The 21,601-nt window shown below is 43.1% G+C and overlaps 1 protein-coding gene, 1 long non-coding RNA gene and 1 other non-coding gene across 5 annotated transcripts in view; 1 reads left to right on the top strand and 2 right to left on the bottom strand.

The window, feature by feature from the left end:
• Window positions 1-657: 657 nt before the first annotated feature.
• NARS1 (asparaginyl-tRNA synthetase 1) lies at window positions 658-16,286 on the bottom strand. 3 transcript variants are annotated; one of them, XM_004268043.4, is made up of 15 exons: window positions 16,127-16,285; window positions 14,980-15,062; window positions 12,519-12,584; window positions 12,326-12,418; window positions 12,151-12,240; window positions 11,142-11,220; window positions 10,217-10,287; window positions 8,740-8,826; window positions 7,122-7,343; window positions 6,816-7,015; window positions 6,252-6,387; window positions 5,553-5,666; window positions 3,338-3,469; window positions 2,900-3,031; window positions 658-2,094 (listed from the first exon to the last, which is right to left on the bottom strand). In XM_004268043.4, exons 1-15 carry the CDS (start codon window positions 16,167-16,169, stop codon window positions 1,963-1,965), a joined length of 1,680 nt encoding a protein of 559 aa, XP_004268091.1. In that variant the 5' UTR covers window positions 16,170-16,285; the 3' UTR covers window positions 658-1,962. The 3 variants fall into 3 exon arrangements, with proteins under 3 accessions (XP_004268091.1, XP_033280805.1, XP_033280807.1); XM_033424914.2 differs by having other exon boundaries at window positions 14,980-15,059; window positions 16,127-16,278; XM_033424916.2 differs by lacking the exons at window positions 658-2,094; window positions 2,900-3,031 and adding an exon at window positions 4,200-4,252 and having other exon boundaries at window positions 3,336-3,469; window positions 16,127-16,286.
• Window positions 16,287-16,428: 142 nt separating this feature from the next.
• LOC117200750 (uncharacterized) overlaps window positions 16,429-21,601 on the top strand; it is a 52,205-nt gene continuing 47,032 nt past the window's right edge. The window contains exons 1-2 of the long non-coding RNA XR_007471914.1: window positions 16,429-16,708; window positions 17,854-21,283. This is a non-coding gene — a long non-coding RNA (uncharacterized LOC117200750). The remainder of the gene's footprint in view (window positions 16,709-17,853; window positions 21,284-21,601) is intronic.
• On the bottom strand, window positions 17,774-17,877 carry LOC117200803 (U6 spliceosomal RNA). Its single transcript, XR_004482496.1, has one exon. It is a non-coding gene; the product is annotated as a U6 spliceosomal RNA (small nuclear RNA).

Here is a 21,601-nt window from a genome sequence, read left to right as displayed (position 1 = left end):
GGAACTCAGAACCGGGTGTCTGTGAGGTGGACACTTGGCAGGGATATGGGATGGGCTTGTGACGCTTAGATTACAGGGACAACCAGAGAAAAGGGAATGTGAGTCCACGTGCGTGAGGTGCGCTGCTCGGGTTCTTGGTTTGACGTCACCACAATCTTGACTCCGTTATCCCCACCTAATCCCACAGCTCTCCCTCAGTATTTAAAACTTTTAGCCCATTTATACAATTAAAATCTAATCTAACTGAGCCTAACCTCGTCACCTAAATTCTGATCAAATGAACTGCCTAGTTGCATCCAGTTAGAGCTCATTCCCATTCTTACATGTATTTTTCATTTAAAGATAGAGGCCAAATATACTACAAATGCCCCATTTCCATCTGTCATTTTACTTAACTGCAAAATAAGATATAATCTAATGTGTCCAAAATTAATACAAAAAGGATGATAAAAATGATGTAACTAGGACCCACATCTAATTTTTAAAAACCACTCCTTTTCATTACCATGTACTTTTACTAATACCTACCAAATTCAGGAATATCTAGTTTCACATATACAAATCATGAAAAATAAAGATTTAAAAAATGCAAAAGGCATGAACTAATTAATGTGAAACAGCGACAATCAGCTTAAAAAAAATTAAGTTAGCAAAGAGTTTTTACGTGTATCCATTTATTGATTGCTGGGAATACAGCTCATTGAGGATACATGACATGCATTTTTGGGGAAAATTAACCAAATCTGAAATGAAGCCATTCAATAAGCCTGCAAGTTAATAAGTTAGCATAGATTAGACCTAAAGACACAGTGTGGGGTGACTCCAACAGCCATGCAGGGCTGTCATGAAGATTCCAGCTGCAAATACTTTTGGAACTTATTTATTTACTTTTAAAAAATAAACTTATTTTTGGCTGCATTGGGTCTTCGTTGTTGCGCGTGGGCTTTCTCTGGTTGCAGGGTGCGGGCTTCTCATTGCAGTGGCTTCTCTTGCTGCAGAGCACGGGCTCTAGGCACGAGGGCTTCAGTAGTTGTGGCTCACGGGCTCCAGAGTGCAGGCTCAGTAGTTGTGGCACATGGGCTTAGTTGCTCTGCGGCATGTGGGATCTTCCTGGACCAGGGGTCGAACCCGTGTCCCCTGCATTGGCAGGCAGATACTCAACCACTGTGCCACCAGGGAAGCCCTAATTACTTAGGAGCTGCCAGGGAAGAGTGAAGATCACCCTGCCTCTTTAGTTTGAACTAATGCTAGGAAGAATGCTGTTCACTGAGGTGCCAAAAAACAAAAACAAAAAACTTGCTCTTACTTCAAACTGTTTAAGGCCACTCCACTTTTACAAATTCTTCCAAATAAATTCGTATGCTTTAGAATTATATAAGCAGCTATCAGATTTAGAAAAGATTAACAACTGAGGCAAAAGACTATTCATTTCATTCCTGTATCTACTGCTGATTTATACTCTGTTCTAATACTAGCAGATTTCTACAGCATATTGTCAATTTTTCCCCACGGTGTGTGTTTTCACTCACTGATACAATAAAATGATATAAATTAAAGAATTCCAGTTACAATTATAAGGACAGAAAGATTAAGTTACTGGAATGTCTCAGACTGTAAGTTAAAACTAATCATGTATGTGGTATATATGACACAAAGGTTATAACCTAAAATTGGATAAAATGCTGAAATATACTCATGACGGCAGTTACATGCCACATATTTTCCCCCAAACTTTGTAATGGGTTTTTTTCTTAAAGTGACACCATCAATGTCACTTGATATTCAAATGATTTGGATTGCTTTTCACGGTAGCAGGAATAAAAAACAAAAAGAGAAAACAGAAATGGATATACCCCAGTGGAATAAAAAAGGGAAGATTTTGGCTGTTTTATTTTTTTTTAAAGAGGCAGCCTGTTCCTTCCATGAACCGTGTTCTTTGCTTAAATCTCCAGGAGGAATCGGTTATGGCTTGCAGCGCTGGACAAATCGAGGGTATAAGCATACATCTCGGATGTGGTATCTATCCAGAATCCAGGTTAAGAATCGTTCCAAGCCCAGGCCATAGCCTCCATGTGGACATGTGCCATATTTTCTCTGTTTAAAAAGGGAGAGAGAGAGAGAGGGAGAGCGATAGAGAGGAATAAATGCTCAGTTTAAAATTTTGTCCAGAGTCTCCCTGGCGGTCCAGTGGTTAGGACTCTGCGCATTCACTGCCATGGCCCCAGGTTCAGTCCCTGGTCGGGGAACTAAGATCCCGCAAGCTGCACAGCATGGCCAAAAAAGAAAATTAAAAAAATAAATTTTGTATGAAATAGTTAAAATTTTCTACTGTAAAATGAGTCAGCTTATTGTGGTTAAGAATTCAACCCCTTACAGCTGATTCACTTTGCTGTACAGCAGAAACTAACACAACATTGTAAAGCGACTATACGCCAATAAAAATTAATTGAAAACAACAAACAAAACAATAAAAAGAATTCAACCCTTAATCTATACTCCTTCATGGACCACATGTGAAAAAATAATTTGGTATGAAAAATAAACCAAGGATTTGCCACCCTGGAAAGAAGAGATTTCAAACTTTTAAATTAAGTTAATGTCTCTGTTTATCAGAAGAAAATGAAAGACTAGATACTGGTAGCATCTAATGACATTTTAAAAAATTCAGTAGCTACAAGCAAGGCCAGGAGTTAATAGGTTTTCAAATTAAGTTAACATATTATTGGCCAAAGACAAAACTAGCAGTATTCCCATGCCACATTATTATAACCATGAAACTGAATATAGCTCATTCAAATTTCAAAGTATCACCCTGAATACTTCCCTTTTAAAAGTTTCAATTTATACAGAACTATTACAGTGAAGAAAATTTAAAGTGATTAACAAAATTTCTTTTTACCTGATCTGTGTACCAGTAATAGGGAGTGGGGTCAATTCCTTCTCTTTTATAACCTGCCAGTATCTCTTCATTATCCCAGATACGCATCGAGCCTCCCACAATCTCACCGACATTGGGCATCAACACGTCGACCTTTCAAAAATGAGTAAATAAAATGCGGTTACTACTAGGCTCTCAGTCACGCCTTTGCTCTAGAGTTTAAATGAAAATCATAATTAAGCTCCTATAACTAAAGGAGCACAATGATCACGCATAATTCAGATATTATTCAAATTCTATAATTTAACAAGATAGGTTAAACCCAGAGGACAAAAAACACTTCTTTAAGTACTGTAGATTTATAATGAAATATTTGCTGTGAGCTGTATCTTATTCCAGTGGCAGTGCCCGCCCCTTTAAAAAGCAAAATCTCTAATACTATTTGAATCCCAAACTGACAGATTCGGTAAGGCGGGAATCCTCGGGACATCGCTGCATATAGAAGGACTTGATCTCCACAGGAAATCGACACAGCAAGATGGGCTCATTAATGGTGTCTGTCATCAGTCTCTCAGGAGCTTCTGGGATATCCTGAGGTTAAACAAGACTTCATTAACATTTACAACTCGAAAGGCAACGAGACAGAAGCAGCTCTTTGACCCAGTAGCAGCCCTTCATCTTATTCATGCAACGGAGTCCAGAATACACACCCACCCATAACCCATAACCACGTGGGTGTTAGGGACAATTTCTGCAAAATGAACTGTAAATAGATCTGTCTCCTCCTGCAGTATATCTGTGCCATATTGCTTGAGGAACGAAAACACACACACAAAACAAACAACCTCCCAGATACTGCTCAGTTTTTTTTTTTTTCCAGTGGCCAGTTTTATCTAGGTCTGAAGCAAACGCAGTCCACTCAGTCCCACAAGGCATAAGATCATCAGTGAATGCTCCACAACTTCAGTGATCTACACAGAGTACGTTATTAATAACACCAATCTTTAAACTCTCCTGTTCTCTCTGCTTCTTTCCTGTTACAATAAATCTGCATGCCTTCAGTGGCAGTAAGGCACAGTCATAAGACAAATAACCAGTGTCAAGTTTGTAAGTGTAACCACACCTGGAGCAGTTAGCCAAGACAGGTTAGATGATGATGAATCAAGTTAATCTGCTTCCCTCTCAAACATCCTTCAGTAAACCACACATAAATTCAAGTTAAAACTGAAAACTCTTGTCCCAGTAAAAACAGATTGAGAGAATTGGACAAGACTCATTGATTTGTTTAATGTAAGAAACTGAGAGGGAGCTTAGCCATCACCTGGCACAGCTGTTTTCAAGCTCTCATCCCTGGAGCCCTGCGTCGTCTAAAGTCTAGAGAGGAAACGGGAGGTGAGTGGGAGAGCTCTGGTCTCTCCACCTGTAACCGCTTTACATACTAGAGTCCTGCATACAATTGAACTGGGGGAAAGGGGTCCTACTGCACATTCCGAAAAGTTTGAAGACCTCTTCTCTACTCTAGCGCCCTCATGTGTATGGGATGATACTGACACAAAGAGGAAACGCTGGCACACATGGAGGACTTCCTGCACCTCGGCCCTGCTAAGCATTTAGCTCATTAAGTTCTCATAACTTTGCAAGGTGGACGTTACCTCCAAGGCAGAGATAGGGAACCAGAGAGCGGGGTCGCTGGCCTTAAGTTAACCAGCAATAAGGACAGAGGTGGGAGCAAAGCCCACCTGGGGGGCTTCTTACTCCAAAGCTTGTGCTCTTTCCACTCAATCACACTACTCTGCTGAGTGCTGGGCGATAACAGTTCTCAGGTTTTCAGCACAGAATTTGGTTATTATACATCATCAACTGAATTCATGATACAATAAAAGTAGTTTACATAGACCCAGTACACTGTCTGTCCTCTGTAAATTCTTTCTAAAAACGAAAGAAAACTCTAGTTAGCAGCTATTACTCACATTTCATCTGTAAAACAGATTTGCAAATACTATGTAAAGAGTGGTTAAATGCACAGGGAAGAGGGCTTAGAATAATGTTAACAATCTATACCCCCAAAACATGCTGGGAGGGTGGTCCTGGGCAAGACAGACATGCTCAGTGTATCTGGGGCACCGGGCCGCCTTCCCCAACAAAGCCTCCTCTCTTGGTTTTGCATTTTAATCAGTGGTGATTTTCTTCTTTGAATTGCCTCCAGGTGAAGGAGTTATAATTCACTGTTTTGGGGGGAGGAATCCTTTTTGAAAGAGCCAGATGGTTTCTCTAGAAAACCAAAACAAATGTATACACATACCAACACTCTGCATGTGATTTCAAAGTTTATAACTTTCTTAAGCATCCTGCCAGTCTAGAGAATTATAGCTAGAGCTGGTAAGTCAAGACCACAGAGTGATCATGGAAGAGGAAAGAGATAAAGGATGGGATGTGAAGGAAGGCTACAAACTTGCTAATATTTACTGAACACTACAGAAAAGGCACTGCTCTAAGGTCTACTCTACCTCTACTAAGCCATGGATCCTCAGACAACCCCAAGAAGGAGGGTCCGTCGTTATCATTTATTTGACAACAGCAGATGCCATCTGCATTACTCATTAATTAACCGGAAGTAGAAATCCACTTAAGCACAAGGCTACCTTTGAAACAACGACTAGAAAGGAATACATACCTCTCCAAATTCATAGAAAGTTCCATCTTCTTTCTTTATATTGTGTTCTTTTAGCCACACAATAGCATCTGAATAGTTCATCCGTTTGAAAGGCCGTTTGGGGGGCTTGAAGTTCTACAGCAGAAAGGAGAAATACAGTGTACATAAAGAAACTATTCACACTAACGTTTCCATTTTAAGAAACACTATTTATCATTATTATAAAATGTTATTTCAGACTTAAAAACAATGTGGTGAATTCCCTGGCGGTCTAGTGGTTAAGACTCCACACTTTGACTGCTGAGGGCCTGGGTTCCATCCCTGGTTGGGGGACTAAGACACGCAAGCCACGTGGCACGGCCAAAAAAAAAAAAAAAAATTAGTCTGGAAATGAGTGAAGGGAGTCCAAAAGTATAAACTTCCAGTTATAAAATAGGTTAAGTTCCATTAACAAGATGTAATGTACAGCATGGTAACTAGAGTTAATAACTCTGTATTGTTTTAGATATATATAATTACTATGCTGTACACCTAAAACTAATATAACGTTATATATCAATTATACCTATATATATATATTAATCATTTATTTCAAAGCTATTTAATCTATAAAAACCTAAAAAAAATCTATTGAAAAAAACCTAAAAGTCTAAAAAAAAGACTTCACTGCCTTCCGAAGCAGGATCCTAGTTTTGTGTTTCCACACAATGGCAGACCTACCGGGTTGAGGTCATGCACCACGCTTGCTACGGGTGATTTCAAGACTCTATCGACCACGTCACAGACCAAGTCCTCCAATCGGTTCAGGAGCTCCTCAAAGGTCAGGAAAGGGCACTCTGCTTCCACGTGAGTGTATCTGAGGAACAAGAGAGTAGCTCAGAGCCTCTCTTCTTTTCACAAAGTTTCTCTTAAGCAAGGGTTTTAATGCTGGGAAACTGTCCAGAAAGGGAAAACTCCCGCCCTGCTAATCAACTCCCAACTCTCCAGAGTAGTTTTAGCCCACCCGCCTTCCTTTCCACCTTAATAGTCATTTCTTGTTTATTCCTCAACACATAAAGGATCAAGACAAAGTGAATGAACAGACCTTAGTGAGTTATGGCCTAAGAGGCAAAACTTCTTAGACAGTTTCCATTAATTTATTCAACTGCCCTTCATATAGCCTCTTAATACATCAGAGGTTTTTACACAGACATCATTTACCTACATCAAGATTGCTTCTCTAAACATATTTTCTTAAAAAAAAAAAAATTTTTTTTAAATAAAAACAAAATGACAATTATGTACTCAGCCAGGTGCCTTCGTGTTCTGGATTGTTCTGCCCTGTATGACTGTGCGATACAAAAAACATCTCCCAGAGCTGGAATGCACGTCTCCAGGTACAGCTGAGAGGACTGAGTCAGATATGCCTCTTCCCCAAAATAGTCCAGCTTGAAGAGTGTGGCACCGCCTTCCACTTGTGTTTGCACTAACGTTGGAGGACTGATCTATTCAGGCGGAAAGGAGTAAATAAAGGCCTTCTGTGAGCACCACTGTTTAAGTTCAAAAATGCCAAGAGGCACTGTTTGCAAAGGATGATGAACGCGTACTTACTTCGCAGTACCCCCTGTCGAAGAAGTGATCTCTAAAGCACCTGGTGACCACAGAACGCGCTTTTAGGATTTTGGACATGTTTTCTCCCCGGATCATCATGTGTCTGTTGTTGAGCTGGACGTCAACGTCAGACTCCTCGTTGATTAAGTTATCAGCACCTCCAGCGGGGGCCAACCCGATCAATTCCCAGAAGTCGCAATTCAGCTCGTGGCCCCCTGGAGCCTGCATTTTTTAATGAGGGGTCGGGAGGGAGAAGGAAACAGAAAATTCACAGTAGGAAAGATTCTAATTTATATAAAAGTTTTTAGTAAGCTCGTATTTCTAAGAACCTTATCATTATTAGCCTACCCTTCTAAAAATGAAGACCCGATAATTGAATTTTATATTTATTTAATATTTCTTTCAGACTAAACACACGTACACAATTTTTAAAAAATAGAAAAGCACAAACCAGAAAATAAGATAAACTATAATCCCACGACTTGGAGTAACCACTAACTATTGTCAACATTTTGGTATATCTTTCTAGCCTTTGCCCAATAATTTAAAAGTAACATAATACACACATTGAAAAACTCCTTAAATACAAAGGTTTTACTAAAAGGTGTTTCTCTTTGGCACATATATATATATATATATATATATATATATAGTAAAAATTCAAATTCTCCCTAATAATTCCATTGAAAGCATTACATTTTAGAAGCCACACAGTATGAAATATATAGCTATCTTGGTACCAAACACTGGACAGCAAGTAATATCACAAAAACCATTCCATTTTGCAATTACATTACTTTCAAGGAAAATTCAGTAAACTTGAACCAGATATTCACTCTTAACATAGGTTCCTCACATAGACTCTGGGAGACTCTCTTTTATCAGTATTTCTAGTCTAACAGGAGGACACTATGGGCTCCCTCTGGTGGTTGATATGTCACGTTTGTTTGTTTTCTTTCCCAACAAACAAATATAACCACAACTGCTACTTGGTCAATAATTACCAACAAGTAACTCTAACTGGTATAGGTTACATGCCTGTTGGCTGGGGAACAAACAACTCTCTGACTATCAAGCCTAGCTTTTTTTAAAAAGAGGCTTTCAAATTCTATTTTAAAAGTTTCAGATTTATTTTATTTATTAAATATTTATTCGGCTGCGCCGGGTCTTCATTGCAGCATGCGGGATCTAGTTCCCTAACCAGGGATCGAACCTGGGCCTCCTGCATTGGGAGCGAGGAGTCCTGACCACTGGACCACCAGGGAAATCCCCAAAGTTTCAGATTTAGATCACTGTTCTTTCCAGAAAAATTTTTGGTAGACTAAATTTTCATTTCCACTTAGCTGAAAAATTATTCACACACACACAGCAAATTGTTCTCACCCATGAAGTTTATTCAGGGATTCCTTAGGTTGAAAATCCCTGAGATCGTTACAAGAGCACACAAGCTGTACAGTATACATATCTCACCAGGACAGGAAAAGGCATTCTAAATTTACCAAGTACATCACATTTGTCTATTTATATGCCAAATACCAAAAGTATCAATACAAATAAAGACACTGGAAAACAAACAAGTACACAACTCTTCTCTTAGTGAGGAACTCGACGCACTCACCTGCTTGCCCTTTGGGGTAAGGTTTAGCATTCCATACACTGCGACACTACTCTCGGTGGACAAGACTACTCCATTGTAACACTGACACTGTAAGAAGATCAAGTTCAAATTCAGTTACTCACATTTACATTTAAAATAGTCTACCATATAGAAAGCAAAGGGAATTACTTACAAACAAGTTCTCTCGTCCAAAACTAGTAAAATAAGACAGCCATCAAACACTCATCTATATACAGATACACACATATATATGTAAATACATACATGCACATGCATAAATAACACTAGTCCATATCTCTCAAAAGTATCTGGAAAGTTTCTCTTTTTCTTTAAAATTTAGACTATTAAAATAATACAGGGAGTTCACTTAGACTATGATAATCAATACTGGCTAAAATCATTAGGAGAAAAGTGATGGAAAACTTTATAAAGGAGGGATCAGGCCATCAACATCTGAACGCACTAATCATAAAGACAATCAGAATTATGTGCTTCATGATGTGATGTCATTGGAAGAATACAGCTTTGTCCATGAAGTAGTTATATCAAGAAGCAGCAGCAGAACCTGAATCTGACCAGAGCTAACCTCCAGCTTGTAAGAAATACAAAGGATAGAGGAACATGTTAAAATACACCTTATGATGCAATCAACCAAATCCAGAATGTGAGAAGTCCCACAGGACCAATGACCAGACTTTTTCCAATAAATGGCAAGGGGGAGTGGGGTGGAGAAAAGAGAATGAAAAGGGAGATCTGTTATAGATTAAGAGTGATTTCAGAGACATATCAACTAAATGCAACATGTAGATCTTGTCTGGATCCTCATTCAAACCAACCAACTGTAAAAAAGACATCATGAATCAATTGGGAGAATCTGGCTGGATATTCAGGAGTTGTGCTAATTTTGGGGGTGTGTGATAATGGTAGTGTGGTTATATTAAAAATATTTGTTCTTGGTGATGCATATGCAAGTATGTTTATATGAAATATGATGTCTGGGAGGTAAAAGGGGGGAGCAGTAAACCAGAACTGGCCAAATATTAATCATTACTCGTTACGGACTTAACGTGTATCTGCTGCAAATTCATATGTCGAAACCCTTCTCTGCTCTCTGCTATGTGAGGATGAGCACACAACGGGAAGTGGGTAGTCTGCAGCCCAGAAAAGGGCCCTCACCAGAACTTGACCACGCCGGCACCCTGATATGCACTTCCAGCCACTAGAACCATGAGGAATAAACTTCTGTTGTTCACAAGCCACCCAGTTTATGGTACTTAGTTACAGCAGCTCAACTAAGATGTTACTGAAGCTGAGTGATGAGCATGTGAGGTTTCTTCCTACTGTTCCATTTTTGAGATGTTGGAAATTTCCCACAATAACAGTTAAAATAAGTATAGACCCTAAGATTCCCAAAACTAACAATAAAGTAACCTATTGAAAAAAACTGACTTTTCATCGTAAATATGAAAATATTTACCAAATCATCTGACAAGACACACTGGAGATAACCCGTACCATCCCGCAACACCAGAAACATTAAATTCTTTCCTAAAAAAACGGGAAAGAGAAGTTTAGCTAGATTGTTAGAGAGGCACTTGGAAGCACTTTCTCATAACTTATTCTTATGTAAAGGAACCTCCAAGGTTAAATGTTGAAAGTTCAAACCTCCCACACGGCCCCATTCCTCTGAAGGGTTCACCAGTAATATCACTACTCAGTATCTGGAAAGTATTTTGCCTTCTTCATGTTTCAAACCCTTCATACTTTTAAACCCTATGTGAGCCTCCTGACCCACACGATCACGGGAAAGCAAGACAGTAAGCATGTGAGTCGAGGGATTAAGTCTTATTCACCGTTGAGTCCCCTGCAATACCTAGCAAAGCGCATTCAGCGGGGGGTGATATATACTGCCGCACAGAAGCACTCTTGGTTTTTTATGCCCCCTTTCTTTTTGCGAAGGACTTGACAACCACTTACAATAAAAGACATATAGTAAAATAATAAAAGCAGAAAGAGAAAGCAAAACATCACGACCAAGTACAAACATACTAATTATAAAAATCAACATCACTGCCATCAGTAAGTTTCAGATTTGGTTCTGCACTTCCGGTAATATACCCCCTGCTTTCCTTAAAGAATTCAATTAAATTAGACAATATTTCCTGGATACCTCCTGATCACTGTGACTGCTTACAGTTAAGTACCATTTAAATAATTTTTAAACTTTCAATTGTCATATTAAATAAGAACCAAGTTAGGATACAAATTAGTACTTCCTTTAAAAAGCTAGCACTCTCAAACAAAAATATCCCCAAGTAAATGGTTTTTTTTTAATGTTCTTCATCATCTAAGAGCAGGGATATTGAAAATTAAAGAGAGAAAAGGACAGCTATGCCAGTTACCTTGCCTACGCAGCCTGTGGACCCAGCCAAATACCTTTACTCTTTGGCCTCTATATCCTTCTAATTCACGAATCTTCACCTGTCAAGTTAAAATAAAAAACATTTGACCCAGCATGTCATTTATCACATACCGACTTTGTCACGAATATTTGATAGATGGCAGAAAAGTGTTAAAAATTCACAAGTGGTGTAAAACTTCTGACAGTCACTCTACTACAGGTCAGAGCCAAAAAATTTCACCACACTGGAGGGGTTAAAAAAAAAAAAAATCCAAGTCTTCTTTCTCTTAGTGCAAAACTGTCAGCGAAACAATCAGAACTTCAGATACTGTTATATAAAATCAATGAATTCACAATAGCAACAAGCCTAGTCCACGCAGAGCCCTCTCTCTGACCTCACCATCCCTCCCACCACCCTGGGTGGTGGAAGCTACTGAGGCTGGCTTTTCCTCTGAGGGATGGAGGAGAGAGGGGAGGGGAGGAAGGGGTTGCAGGGTGTGGCCAAGAAAACAGCTTCCTCACTGAGGAAGCAAGAAAACAATGGCAATCCAGCAGCAGTAAGAACCGTTCGAATTCTAACCATGTCCATTCACAGTCCAGCATTCTGGTCTAGAAAGAATATAGACATAATCAAATTTCAAAAACTTTTTCTTTATTTAAGAAATCATGGATTTCAACCTCTTCTTTTTACTGTGAGGAAACTGACACCCAGGGGAGGGTAAAATCACTCGTCTGAGCCCACACAGCCCGCCCCGCCTGGATGCCAGGGCTGCCAGCTTTTAGTCGGGACAGAATTCGTTCAACACGCAATTACTAAATTCTATCAAAAAAGGAGCCCCGCAAGGACCAGCCTCATAACTCTCAAACATTATTGCGCTCTCTCCCTTTTGAAAGAAAAGAAGGGACAAACAGTGCAAAGGAACAAAGCACGTGGCATGCCCCTCAGACACAGAAATAATAGGTTGACCCCGTGAGTCCATGATATTTGAAATGATACACATCACACTTACGCAACTTGGCTCGGGAAGACTTGGGTCGTTTTTAATGGTAATCTTCTTTGCTTCTTCCAGGTTCTTCTCTCTTCGTAAACTGTCTTCTGCCTAGTTTTAATAACCAGGCAATTTGTTAACATGGCTTCTGGTGTCCCAACTTGAAAAACGTTCACAGAGCAAATCTACTGCTCACCTCTTTCTTTTCCCGGGATTCACTCTTCATCTGTTCTCTGTGCCACAGTTTTCTAATGTTCTTCATCTGTGATTTAGAAATAACATCCCACCTCTGGAGGGATAAACAGATATTTAATGTTTTCAAGACCACTGTATTCTAATGACGGTTTCTTCACAAAATCTAATTCTGCAAAGCTTTGGGTTCACCCTACCTCGTTTTCTTTTTGTGAATCTACGTAGATGGTAGGAAAGGGTTCTTTTCCAACTGTCATCAAAGCCTTGGGGAGGGAGGGACAAGGAAAAAGGACATTTCTTTAACATTGTACAATGTTTAAAATCAAAATAACACCTGAATTATGAGGTAACTTTGATCACCTAGAAAATAATCGAGAGCCCAGAAGAAAGCATAAGACCCCACCAGCCAAAGGTCAATGTCGACAGAAGGAATGGTGGAACATTCAAAGAACATTCTGCTTAAGGTAGAACGTCCTTTCCCAAACAATTCTAGCAAGTCCGGTTACATAGTATATAGTTTCCCATGTGGACTAGAAACAACAGATTTTAAGTGGCCCTGGGGACCGACAGGAGGTACGCTGACAACAACAGAAGAGACAGCTGATGGCAAAGGCCAACTGCAGGGCACATCCAGACGATTAATCCTCGCGAAGAAACCAGGGAAGTCATTTCTGAAACTCTCTCAAGAGCACAGTGGTTAGGTACACAGAAGGCTAAGTTTCATTTAATTGGAAAAATTCCTGTGTGTAGAATGTATGTACCTCTTTTCACCAATACTGGGACATATCAGACATCAATATTATCATTTAATATTTTATAGTTTGTATTCGTTTTTAAAAAAATAGATAGTTGAAAGTACGTAAAAGATAAGTGTTTTATTAACTGCTTCAAATATTCCTTCAAATTTTCTCCTAAGTTATCAACCAAGAAATGCAATGAATGACTGTCTCTCGTGTAAGATCTGAAGCTTATGAAAACTGACTTTTTCTTAAGATCTAGTTTCCAAACCTGAAAAATACTTTTCATCTTGATTTAACACTAGTCTCAACTCAATTATTGCTACAGAGGAGGAGGGAACCTGGATCTTTTGGAAACATCCAGGAGAGTTCAGTTCCTCCTTTTAACAATTAGACTTTGTAAGGATGTTTGTAAATCACTAAGAATTCATTTACTACCTGACAGTCTGTACCAATCCCTCCTTTGTTAATCAGTGATATTGAAAGAGTCAAACTGTGATTCTCCAAATCAGAATGGCACACTTCGGCTAACAGCAACATTTTGCAAACATTCATCTAAACACTACTGTCAGTTCTGGGCAGCCACAGGAATCACCCCAACAATCCAAAATGAGAAAGATTTCCCTCTAAGAGTTAAAAAATTAAGATCCATGGTTGACACACCAAAACATAACCAGAGTATGAGCTAAAAGAGGAGAGAATGGTCCCAGGACAGAAACACTTGATAATAACCTAAATGAATACTGTAACAAAGCTCACAAGAAGGGGGATTGGCCAGACACAGATACACAGAAAGAAGTGTCAGGGCAGTGCGCTTCCTGGTGCTGTCCTGGGAGAGGGCTTTAATCAACTTCCTTATGTAGCAGCTGTAGCCATTCCAGTCTACAGGCAAGCCCACGGCTACTTGCAGAGGGATGTCTTCTTGGCCCACACCGTAACCCAATGCCATCAGGTACCTACTCAATGCTGAGTCGAAGCTCTTGAAGAACCCATCTGAACTGTATTTGGCTTTCCATGTAAGTCTGCTTAAAGAGAATACGCTAAACTCATAGGAGGATTCTACACCCTGAGAAACAATAATATATTGTTAAATTAGCATCCTGGCTTTAGGCTCCAGACTCCTGAGTTCATGAGTGTCTGCTCTGTTCTTGGTACTGATATAAATCAGGTCTTTGAGTCTCAAGGCTCAAGATCACATTTGGATTCGAGTGGTAAATTCACCGTGAGAACTCTTAGGAGTCAGTTTGGAAGAAATGTGAGCATAAACTCAGATGACTACGGGAAGATGATTTTTAGTTCTACAAGAATTAAAAAACTGGCCAACGGACTCACTGGAGAGAAAAATTCCGAGATGCGATGCCGTATGGTAAGAAAAGAAGATACCTATTAAAAATGTTCAAGGGGAGGGCTTCCCTGGTGGCACAGTGTTGAGAGTCCGCCTGCCGATGCAGGGGACACGGGTTCGTGCCCCGGTCCAAGAGGATCCCACATGCCGCGGAGCGGCTGGGCCCGTGAGCCATGGCCGCTGAGCCTGCGTGTCAGGAGCCTGTGCTCCGCAACGGGAAAGGCCACAGCAGTGAGAGGCCCGCGTACCGCCAAAAAAAAAAAAAAAATGTTCAAGAGGAATTCCCTGACGGTCCAGTGGTTAGGACTCGGCGCTTTTGCTGACAAGGGCCCAGGTTCAATCCCTGGTCGGAGAACTAAAGATCCCACAAGCCTTGAGGCGCGGCCAAAAAAAGTTTAGACGTAGATCATCTAATACCCTTAAAGCTACATATCTGTATATACCCCTTACTTGCCCTTTTCAGAAAGTTCTCTTCAAACCTAGTGCTTTAAATAAAACTCCTGACAAGTCACAGAATAACTGACATGAGTCATTAATAAATGCAAAGTCGTTTTCCTAATGAGAAAGAGGCACTACCTTAAGGCCTGTTTTAAAAGGTTTCTCCTTGGTTCCATCACCAGTAGCATCACTTCCCTCTCGGTCTGAGACATACAGCTCTGCTGTTTCACAAAAAGAGAATAAGTTACTCACTTGGCCAATAATTATCAGTCACCTCATACTGCAGCTACTTTATCCATTCTTTATCTTTGTAAACAGAACAAGCATCTGATTGGTAAAAATTATCAAGGTCCGAAAGAAATTATATCATAATTATTTTCCCACTCCCTATCCAAGGACATCCATCCCATAAAAAGGGATTAGTTAAATTTAGCTTTCAAAAGGAACTTTGATCATTTTCATTTGTGGTACTGCTTCTATCTACTCGAATCCCCAACAACAAAGCAATGGCTTTTCAGTTGGCCAGACCAAACTGGAAGCTTGGATGTTGTGCCTTAAAAGCCAGAGTGACCCTGGAGAATTCACTTAACCTTTCTGGGCTTGTTTCTGAGCCTATAAAATGAGGAAAACAATACCCATCTTTAAGTACTGAGGATGAAATATATAAATCAGATATGCTGGTGCTAGAGCACAGAAATCAAATACCGGTTTGCTCTGGTCTTTAAAGGAAACCAAAGCGCTGAGGTTAAACAAACTGAAGGCCTCACAAGGAGTAAGCGAGCAGAGACATCAATCCAGGTCTCCTAAATCTCTTCCTTTTCCTACTGCACCAGATGGTCTCCCAGGAAATCTCAATATAAGTGAGGATATGTGAAAAAGAATTCGCATTCTTAAGTCCTTTCCTGCCAGTCACTTGGAAGAATCACATATTTGGGGTCTGCCCTGAGGTCTGGCCATGCCTCGCTCTGCCTACGTCTCAGCTGAATCACGGGATTTCTCGCAGTGGGGCCGGGCCGGGAGCGGCCGCCACCCGGGCCGGGAGCGGCCGCCACCCCAGCCGGGGCACCCAGGGCTCTAGGGAAGCCGGGCCTGCTCGGCGAGCGCGGACCCAGGGTGGGTCCTAGCCCCTCCTTCCTCCCACCATTCACGTAAACAGCGGCGGGGCGCCCAGTCTGCGCCAGGCACCAGGGTAAGAGCTGTATTCAGCCGGAACAAGGCTGCTGCCCCAAGCAGGAGCGCCGCGCCGCGCCACTTACACACCCCGGGGTCCCCGAGCCTCACTCACCTAGCACCATCCCCGCGGTCGCCCTGGTCACCTCCAAGGACATCACCTCCAACACGCCGCCGCCTTATCACCCGCAAAGTGCACCTGCGGCTTCCTCAACTCGGAGGTTGGTTGCATCAGATAATGTCGTGCAGAAGTCGTCGCAGTAAGTCACCCGAGCGTCGCGGCTCCATTGGTTACAGGAGGTTACGGAGCGTGGGCGAGCGGCGCCGCAGCCGCCATCTTTGGTCCGGGCCTAAGCAACTTCCGGGTGTGGCTCCGCCCCGCTCCCCTCGCTCCCTCTTGGTGAGCTGGGGGCTCCCGGGGGCACCACCGGGGGCTCCCGGGGGCACCACCTGGGACTCCTTGGCTCCCTGAAATCCGGGTGGCGCTGCAGTCCCGATCCCCCCGGCCTGCGTCTCCCCAACTTTCCCGCTGAATCTTCCAGTTCCGCGCCACCCCCCACCTCCCGTTGTGGGCACAGTAGGGCCCTTCCGGAAACCGGATCCTGGATTGCGTTCCACATCCCCAGATAGTGGAATGCTTGTGGAATTAACGTCGTCATCAAATACATTGAGCTCCAGCCACAAGCTGGGGGTGGAGGTAAGGGTCAGGGACGGAGCTAAGGGTAGTCCTGTCTCCCATTCACTAATTGCTTTGAAATATGAAGATGTTTTAACTTTCTAACTTCAATGAACGAATGAATATTTCTGTATTTGTCACTCGGACTATAGGGTGTGTTTTTATTTTAAGTTACAAGAGTCACTATTACGGAGGCCGTGATAACGTTGTGAAAAGAACTAGGGCTTCAAACCTGGTTGGAATTCTGGTTCTGCCTTTTGCTGTGTGCCGTGGGATAAATGAGCTAACCCGTCTGAGCTTCAATTTCCCTATTTGTGAAGGTTGATTAAGTTCACTGCCCAGCAGTCGTAGGTACTAAGTAAAGGGTAGGTAACGTCATCATTCTCAACTTAGTGGAATACCAGAGTTTGTCCCTGAATCAAAGGAAAACAAACTCTTGTTATGAAAGAAACTCTAAAAATAACTCTGTGCATAGGTTCCGAGTCTATCAAAAATATGAACCAGATACTTTTCTTGAAGAATATTTCCCCCAGTTTCATGGACTTTCCCCTTTTCCTCTTTGCTGAATGGTTTCTCTTTGCTCATGTGTTAGTTATCTATTGCTGCAAGGCAAATTCATTACCTCACATAGTTTCTGAGGGTCAGGCATTCGGGAGTAGCGGAGCCGGGGGTTCTGACACAGGGTCTCTCCGGAATCAAGCTGTGGGCAGGGGCTGCAGTCACCTGATGCCTTGACTAGGTGAGGATCTGCTGCCAGGCGCACACATGGCTCTTGGCAGAAGGCTGTGGTTTCATGTCAGGTGGGCTCTCCAGAGGGCTGCCAGTGACGGGGCAGCTGAGTTCCCACAGAAGCAAGTGATATGAGAGAGAGAGAGAGAGAGAGGGACTGTATTGGTTGCCTATGTTGTATAATAGAGTACCCCCAAACTCCAAGGAACAGTCGTTTTCTCACCAGGAATCTGGGCAAGGCCTAGGTGGGACCTCAGGTTCTGCGTCTCTCAAAAGACTGCAATCGAGGTGTCAGCTGGGGCTAATTTAAGATTTTTTTTTAGCAGTTTGATTTGAAAGTTGTATGTAAGATTACTCAAAAATACAGAATGCTTCACGCATTTGTGTGCCATCTTTGCATGGGGGCCATGCTAATCTCTGTATCCTTCCACTTTTAGTATATGAGCTGCTGAAGTGAGCACAGGCTAAGATTTGTAAATCTCACCTGGGTGATGCTTTCCCACACACTCCTGTGGGTGTCGGCAGGATTCAGTTCCTCACAGGCTGTTGGACTGAGGGCCTCAGTTCTTCGCTGGCTCTTGGCCAGAGGTCTCCCTCAGCTCCTTGCCACGTGGGCCTTTCCGGTGGGCCGCTTGCTTCATCAGAGCAAGCGAGCAGGAAGGAGAACATGCAGGCAAGATGGAAGCCACGGTCCTTTGTATCCCATCACTTTTGCCATATTCTGTTCATTAGATTCGAGTCACTTGGTCCAGCCTACACTCAAAGGGTTTTATACCAGGGCACGAATACCAGGTGGCAGGGATCGTGGGGCCATCTTAGGAAGCTCTCTGCCACAACAACTAAACCCCGAGCTGCAGTGCCTTTTCATAACCTAACCAATGAATGACATTTCATCATTTCCGCTATATGTTACTGGTCACACAGACCATCCCTAGTATAATATGGGAGAGGACTACATGGGGGGTGAATTCCAGGGGGTGGAGGTCACTGGGGGCCATACTAGAGGCTGACACCACAGCCCAACCAATGAATTTCTCCCCTTCATCCTGCTTTGAGCCCCCAGAGGCTGGCTTATGTGGACACATCAGTGGGCTCTCTGGCTTCTGGTCAGATGCAGCCAATGGGGAGCACTGGCAAGGATGGAGTGAAGTAGGGGTACATATTCCCCTAGCTCCCTCATTGCAGGCTGGCTGCACCTTCAACTGAAGGCCACAGGACCTGTCAGGTGGCACTAACAGTCATCTGAACTACCCTTCATGAATTTAGTTTCACCTGATCCATAAAATTGGATGTACACAGAAACATTCCACTGTAAAGAGGAAAGTGGGTCTACAGGACTGGGCCTGAAAATGACAGATTCCCGTAACACCTGCTTCGACCACTCCTCAACCCACACGTACAGACTCAGGGGATTTACCCGTGTCCGGTCCGTGACGCCTGCATAATATGCTGGCATGAGCCAGACGTGAGCAGCTATTGTATTACAGCCTCACTTGGGTGCAGCTCTGAAAAGACAGTGGCGAAGGGAAATCATCTCAGATGCTAGAACGTTGAGTGGATGACTGGTTTTCCACTTCTTACATGAGTGGAGATGGCCTGAGGGACTGATGGACACTGGCTAAAGGGTTGCCCAGTTGATCAGAGACTTGGAAAGAACAAGATTAGAGATTAGGGATGGCAGTCTGGTGGGGAAGTATGTGGATGAATTTTTCTGCATGGGCCCAGAATGTGAAGATATCTTGCCCTGTGTAAATACCCAGGAGAAGGCATTCAGTATAGAGGAGGTCTTTGTAAACTGTGGATGTTGGCCTTTCCCACTCACACCCGCCCCAGCCCAAGACCCCCAGTGCTTGTTCAAAGAAACCATATACAAAGTCGCCGTAGTAACAGGATGGAGGCTATGCATGGGTTCAATGGCATGGGCTGCCCTTCATCAAGGCTGATCTGGCTGCCTGACTACCACTGCGGAGGACCCAGCCTGACAACAGCAGAAGCCAGCTTTGAGGACCTGATAGGACACTAATCTTTGGGGGGACCAGGTGTCCAGCTGGTGGCTGGTGGGTTACATTCAACTCCTGGAGGAGGCAGCAATATGCCTGTCAACTGTAGAGTGGTTGTCCACATGCGGCTGTACCCTCCCTGCCTGCCGCCCTGGCATCTGCGGACTTAGAGAATGCTATGTCCATCTCCGCAGTACACAGCATCTTCTCTAACCAGGGAACACATTTTCAATGAAGGAAGTGTGACAGTGGGCGCATAACTGTGGAGTTCACTGTGTAATCATGTGCTTTGTGTCAAATTAGATTATTGCTTAAAATATTCACACATGCTTCCCTTTTCTATGTGAGAGAAATGTACTTTGCTGCTTCATTCATGTTGGGCTTGGCCATGTGGATTTTCTCTGACCATGGGAGGTGGGCAGATGTGATGCAAGCAAAGGTTTAAACTGTACTTGTACAGTTGAGTTTGTTTTCTTGCTCCTACCATCATGAGAAGAGTGAACCCCAAGAGGCCCACTGGTCCAAGGAAGGTGATAGAAATGTGACCTGGACCCAGTCTGCAGCTTGGAGCCAAGCCCATGGGAACCCAGCCCACACCAGCTTGACTCCTAGATGCATGAGTGAGAATAAATGATTGTGTTTTGCCTCTGAGTTCTGGAGCAGTTTGTTACACAGCTTTATTGTGGCAATAGTAGACTGATACATGCCCCATTACCCAGAAGCATCTGGCTTAAAAGAGAGCTGTATAGCCTACTGGGAGGCAGTTATGACACCCTGCGAGGTGTGATAGACAGTGTTGGGTGCAATCTCCCCCATAGTGGAATGCATATTATTATTTTTTTGTATGTTTGTTGGTTTCAAACAATTCTCCAGGTATTTTCGTTTCTGTGAAGGAGTTGAAATGTCTGTGACCCACACTGAGGCCAGTAGGCAGAAATCTTTACTGTTCTTTGCGCAAGGGAAGGACAACCTCTCCTAACACCAGTGAGGACCACAGGAAATGGAAGTGGGAGAAGGGAACACAGCTCCAGGGCTACTGCAGGCCAGCCCCTCTGCCCACTACCCTCAGCCTCTACCCCCAGTAATAAAAACAAAGTGGTCGGGTCGCACCTCCTCTTTCCCAGGGCGGTTCTCTCCTCATTTACCCACAACCGGCATTGAACTTGCCTCTGCTCTGTGCCTGGTAGGTGGCCCATACATGTCACCACCGGATTGTAGGTAAGAGGCCATCCTGGCATCCTTCCAGAGCACTTAGCACAGAGCCTTGCTCTCAGTAAGTGATTGGTATCATTCTGTTGGGGGGACAATCTCGTTTAGTCCAGCCTCCCTCCGGAAGCAGAACTTCCCTTACAGCATCGCGGAAGGGGTCACTTCCAAGAACAAACTGAAGTTTGACGGTGCTCATGAGTGCATGAATAAATGAATGAATTCAGTGAATGGCATTGCTCTTTTCCCTCATCTGACTGTGGCCTGCTGGGAGCACCCTCGTCTAGCGGTCCTCGATGTTTCGGCCCCACGCCCAGTCAGGGTTGTTCTAGTCTCTCGGCGGACGTCCCCTTCGCTCAAGCGAAGTCGCGGTCCTAACACTGTAATGGCCCCCGAGGGCCACCGTAGCTGGCCGCCGACTTGCGCTTAAAGCCCGCGCTGGCGGCGGCGCCATTTTGTCTCCGGGCACTTCCGCGTGTGCGCACCTGGTCCTGCTTTTCCGGCTGCGCGCGCATCGCTGATTTGTGGGCAGGCCGGACCTCGAGCGATGCTTTCAGCGTTTCATCTCCGAGCAAACTCACAGGCGTCTTTAGAGCTTTCTCAGGCACTCAGTTATTTGCTCCTCAAAACAGTTTCGGAGAGAGAAGAGGCAGAAATCACTGTAAGCGCCTCTCAGGCACCTTTCCCCATCCCGGGGCCGGGAACGGGGGTGGGGGGGTGGGTGCTGGGAGGAGAGGCCTAGTGTTTGCTTCATTAGCAAATTGGTCAAGCAATCAAAAAAAGAAAATCTCAGTAATAGTTAAAACCGGTTTGAAATTGCAGACAAAAAGTGGGTTATCATTACGGTGAAACTATTAATTTACGGAACTGAAAACGTAACTTGTAGAGTGAAATGTAAACACTTAGGTTTGCTTGTTAATTTATTTCAGTGATTCTCAGGCTCCTTCACGTTCGTCAACTGCTAGCTTTATCTATAATT

Source organism: Orcinus orca, chromosome 15 (assembly GCF_937001465.1).
Source record: "Orcinus orca chromosome 15, mOrcOrc1.1, whole genome shotgun sequence".
NCBI classification, from domain to species: domain Eukaryota; kingdom Metazoa; phylum Chordata; class Mammalia; order Artiodactyla; family Delphinidae; genus Orcinus; species Orcinus orca.
This window is presented reverse-complemented; position numbering and strand designations above follow the sequence as displayed.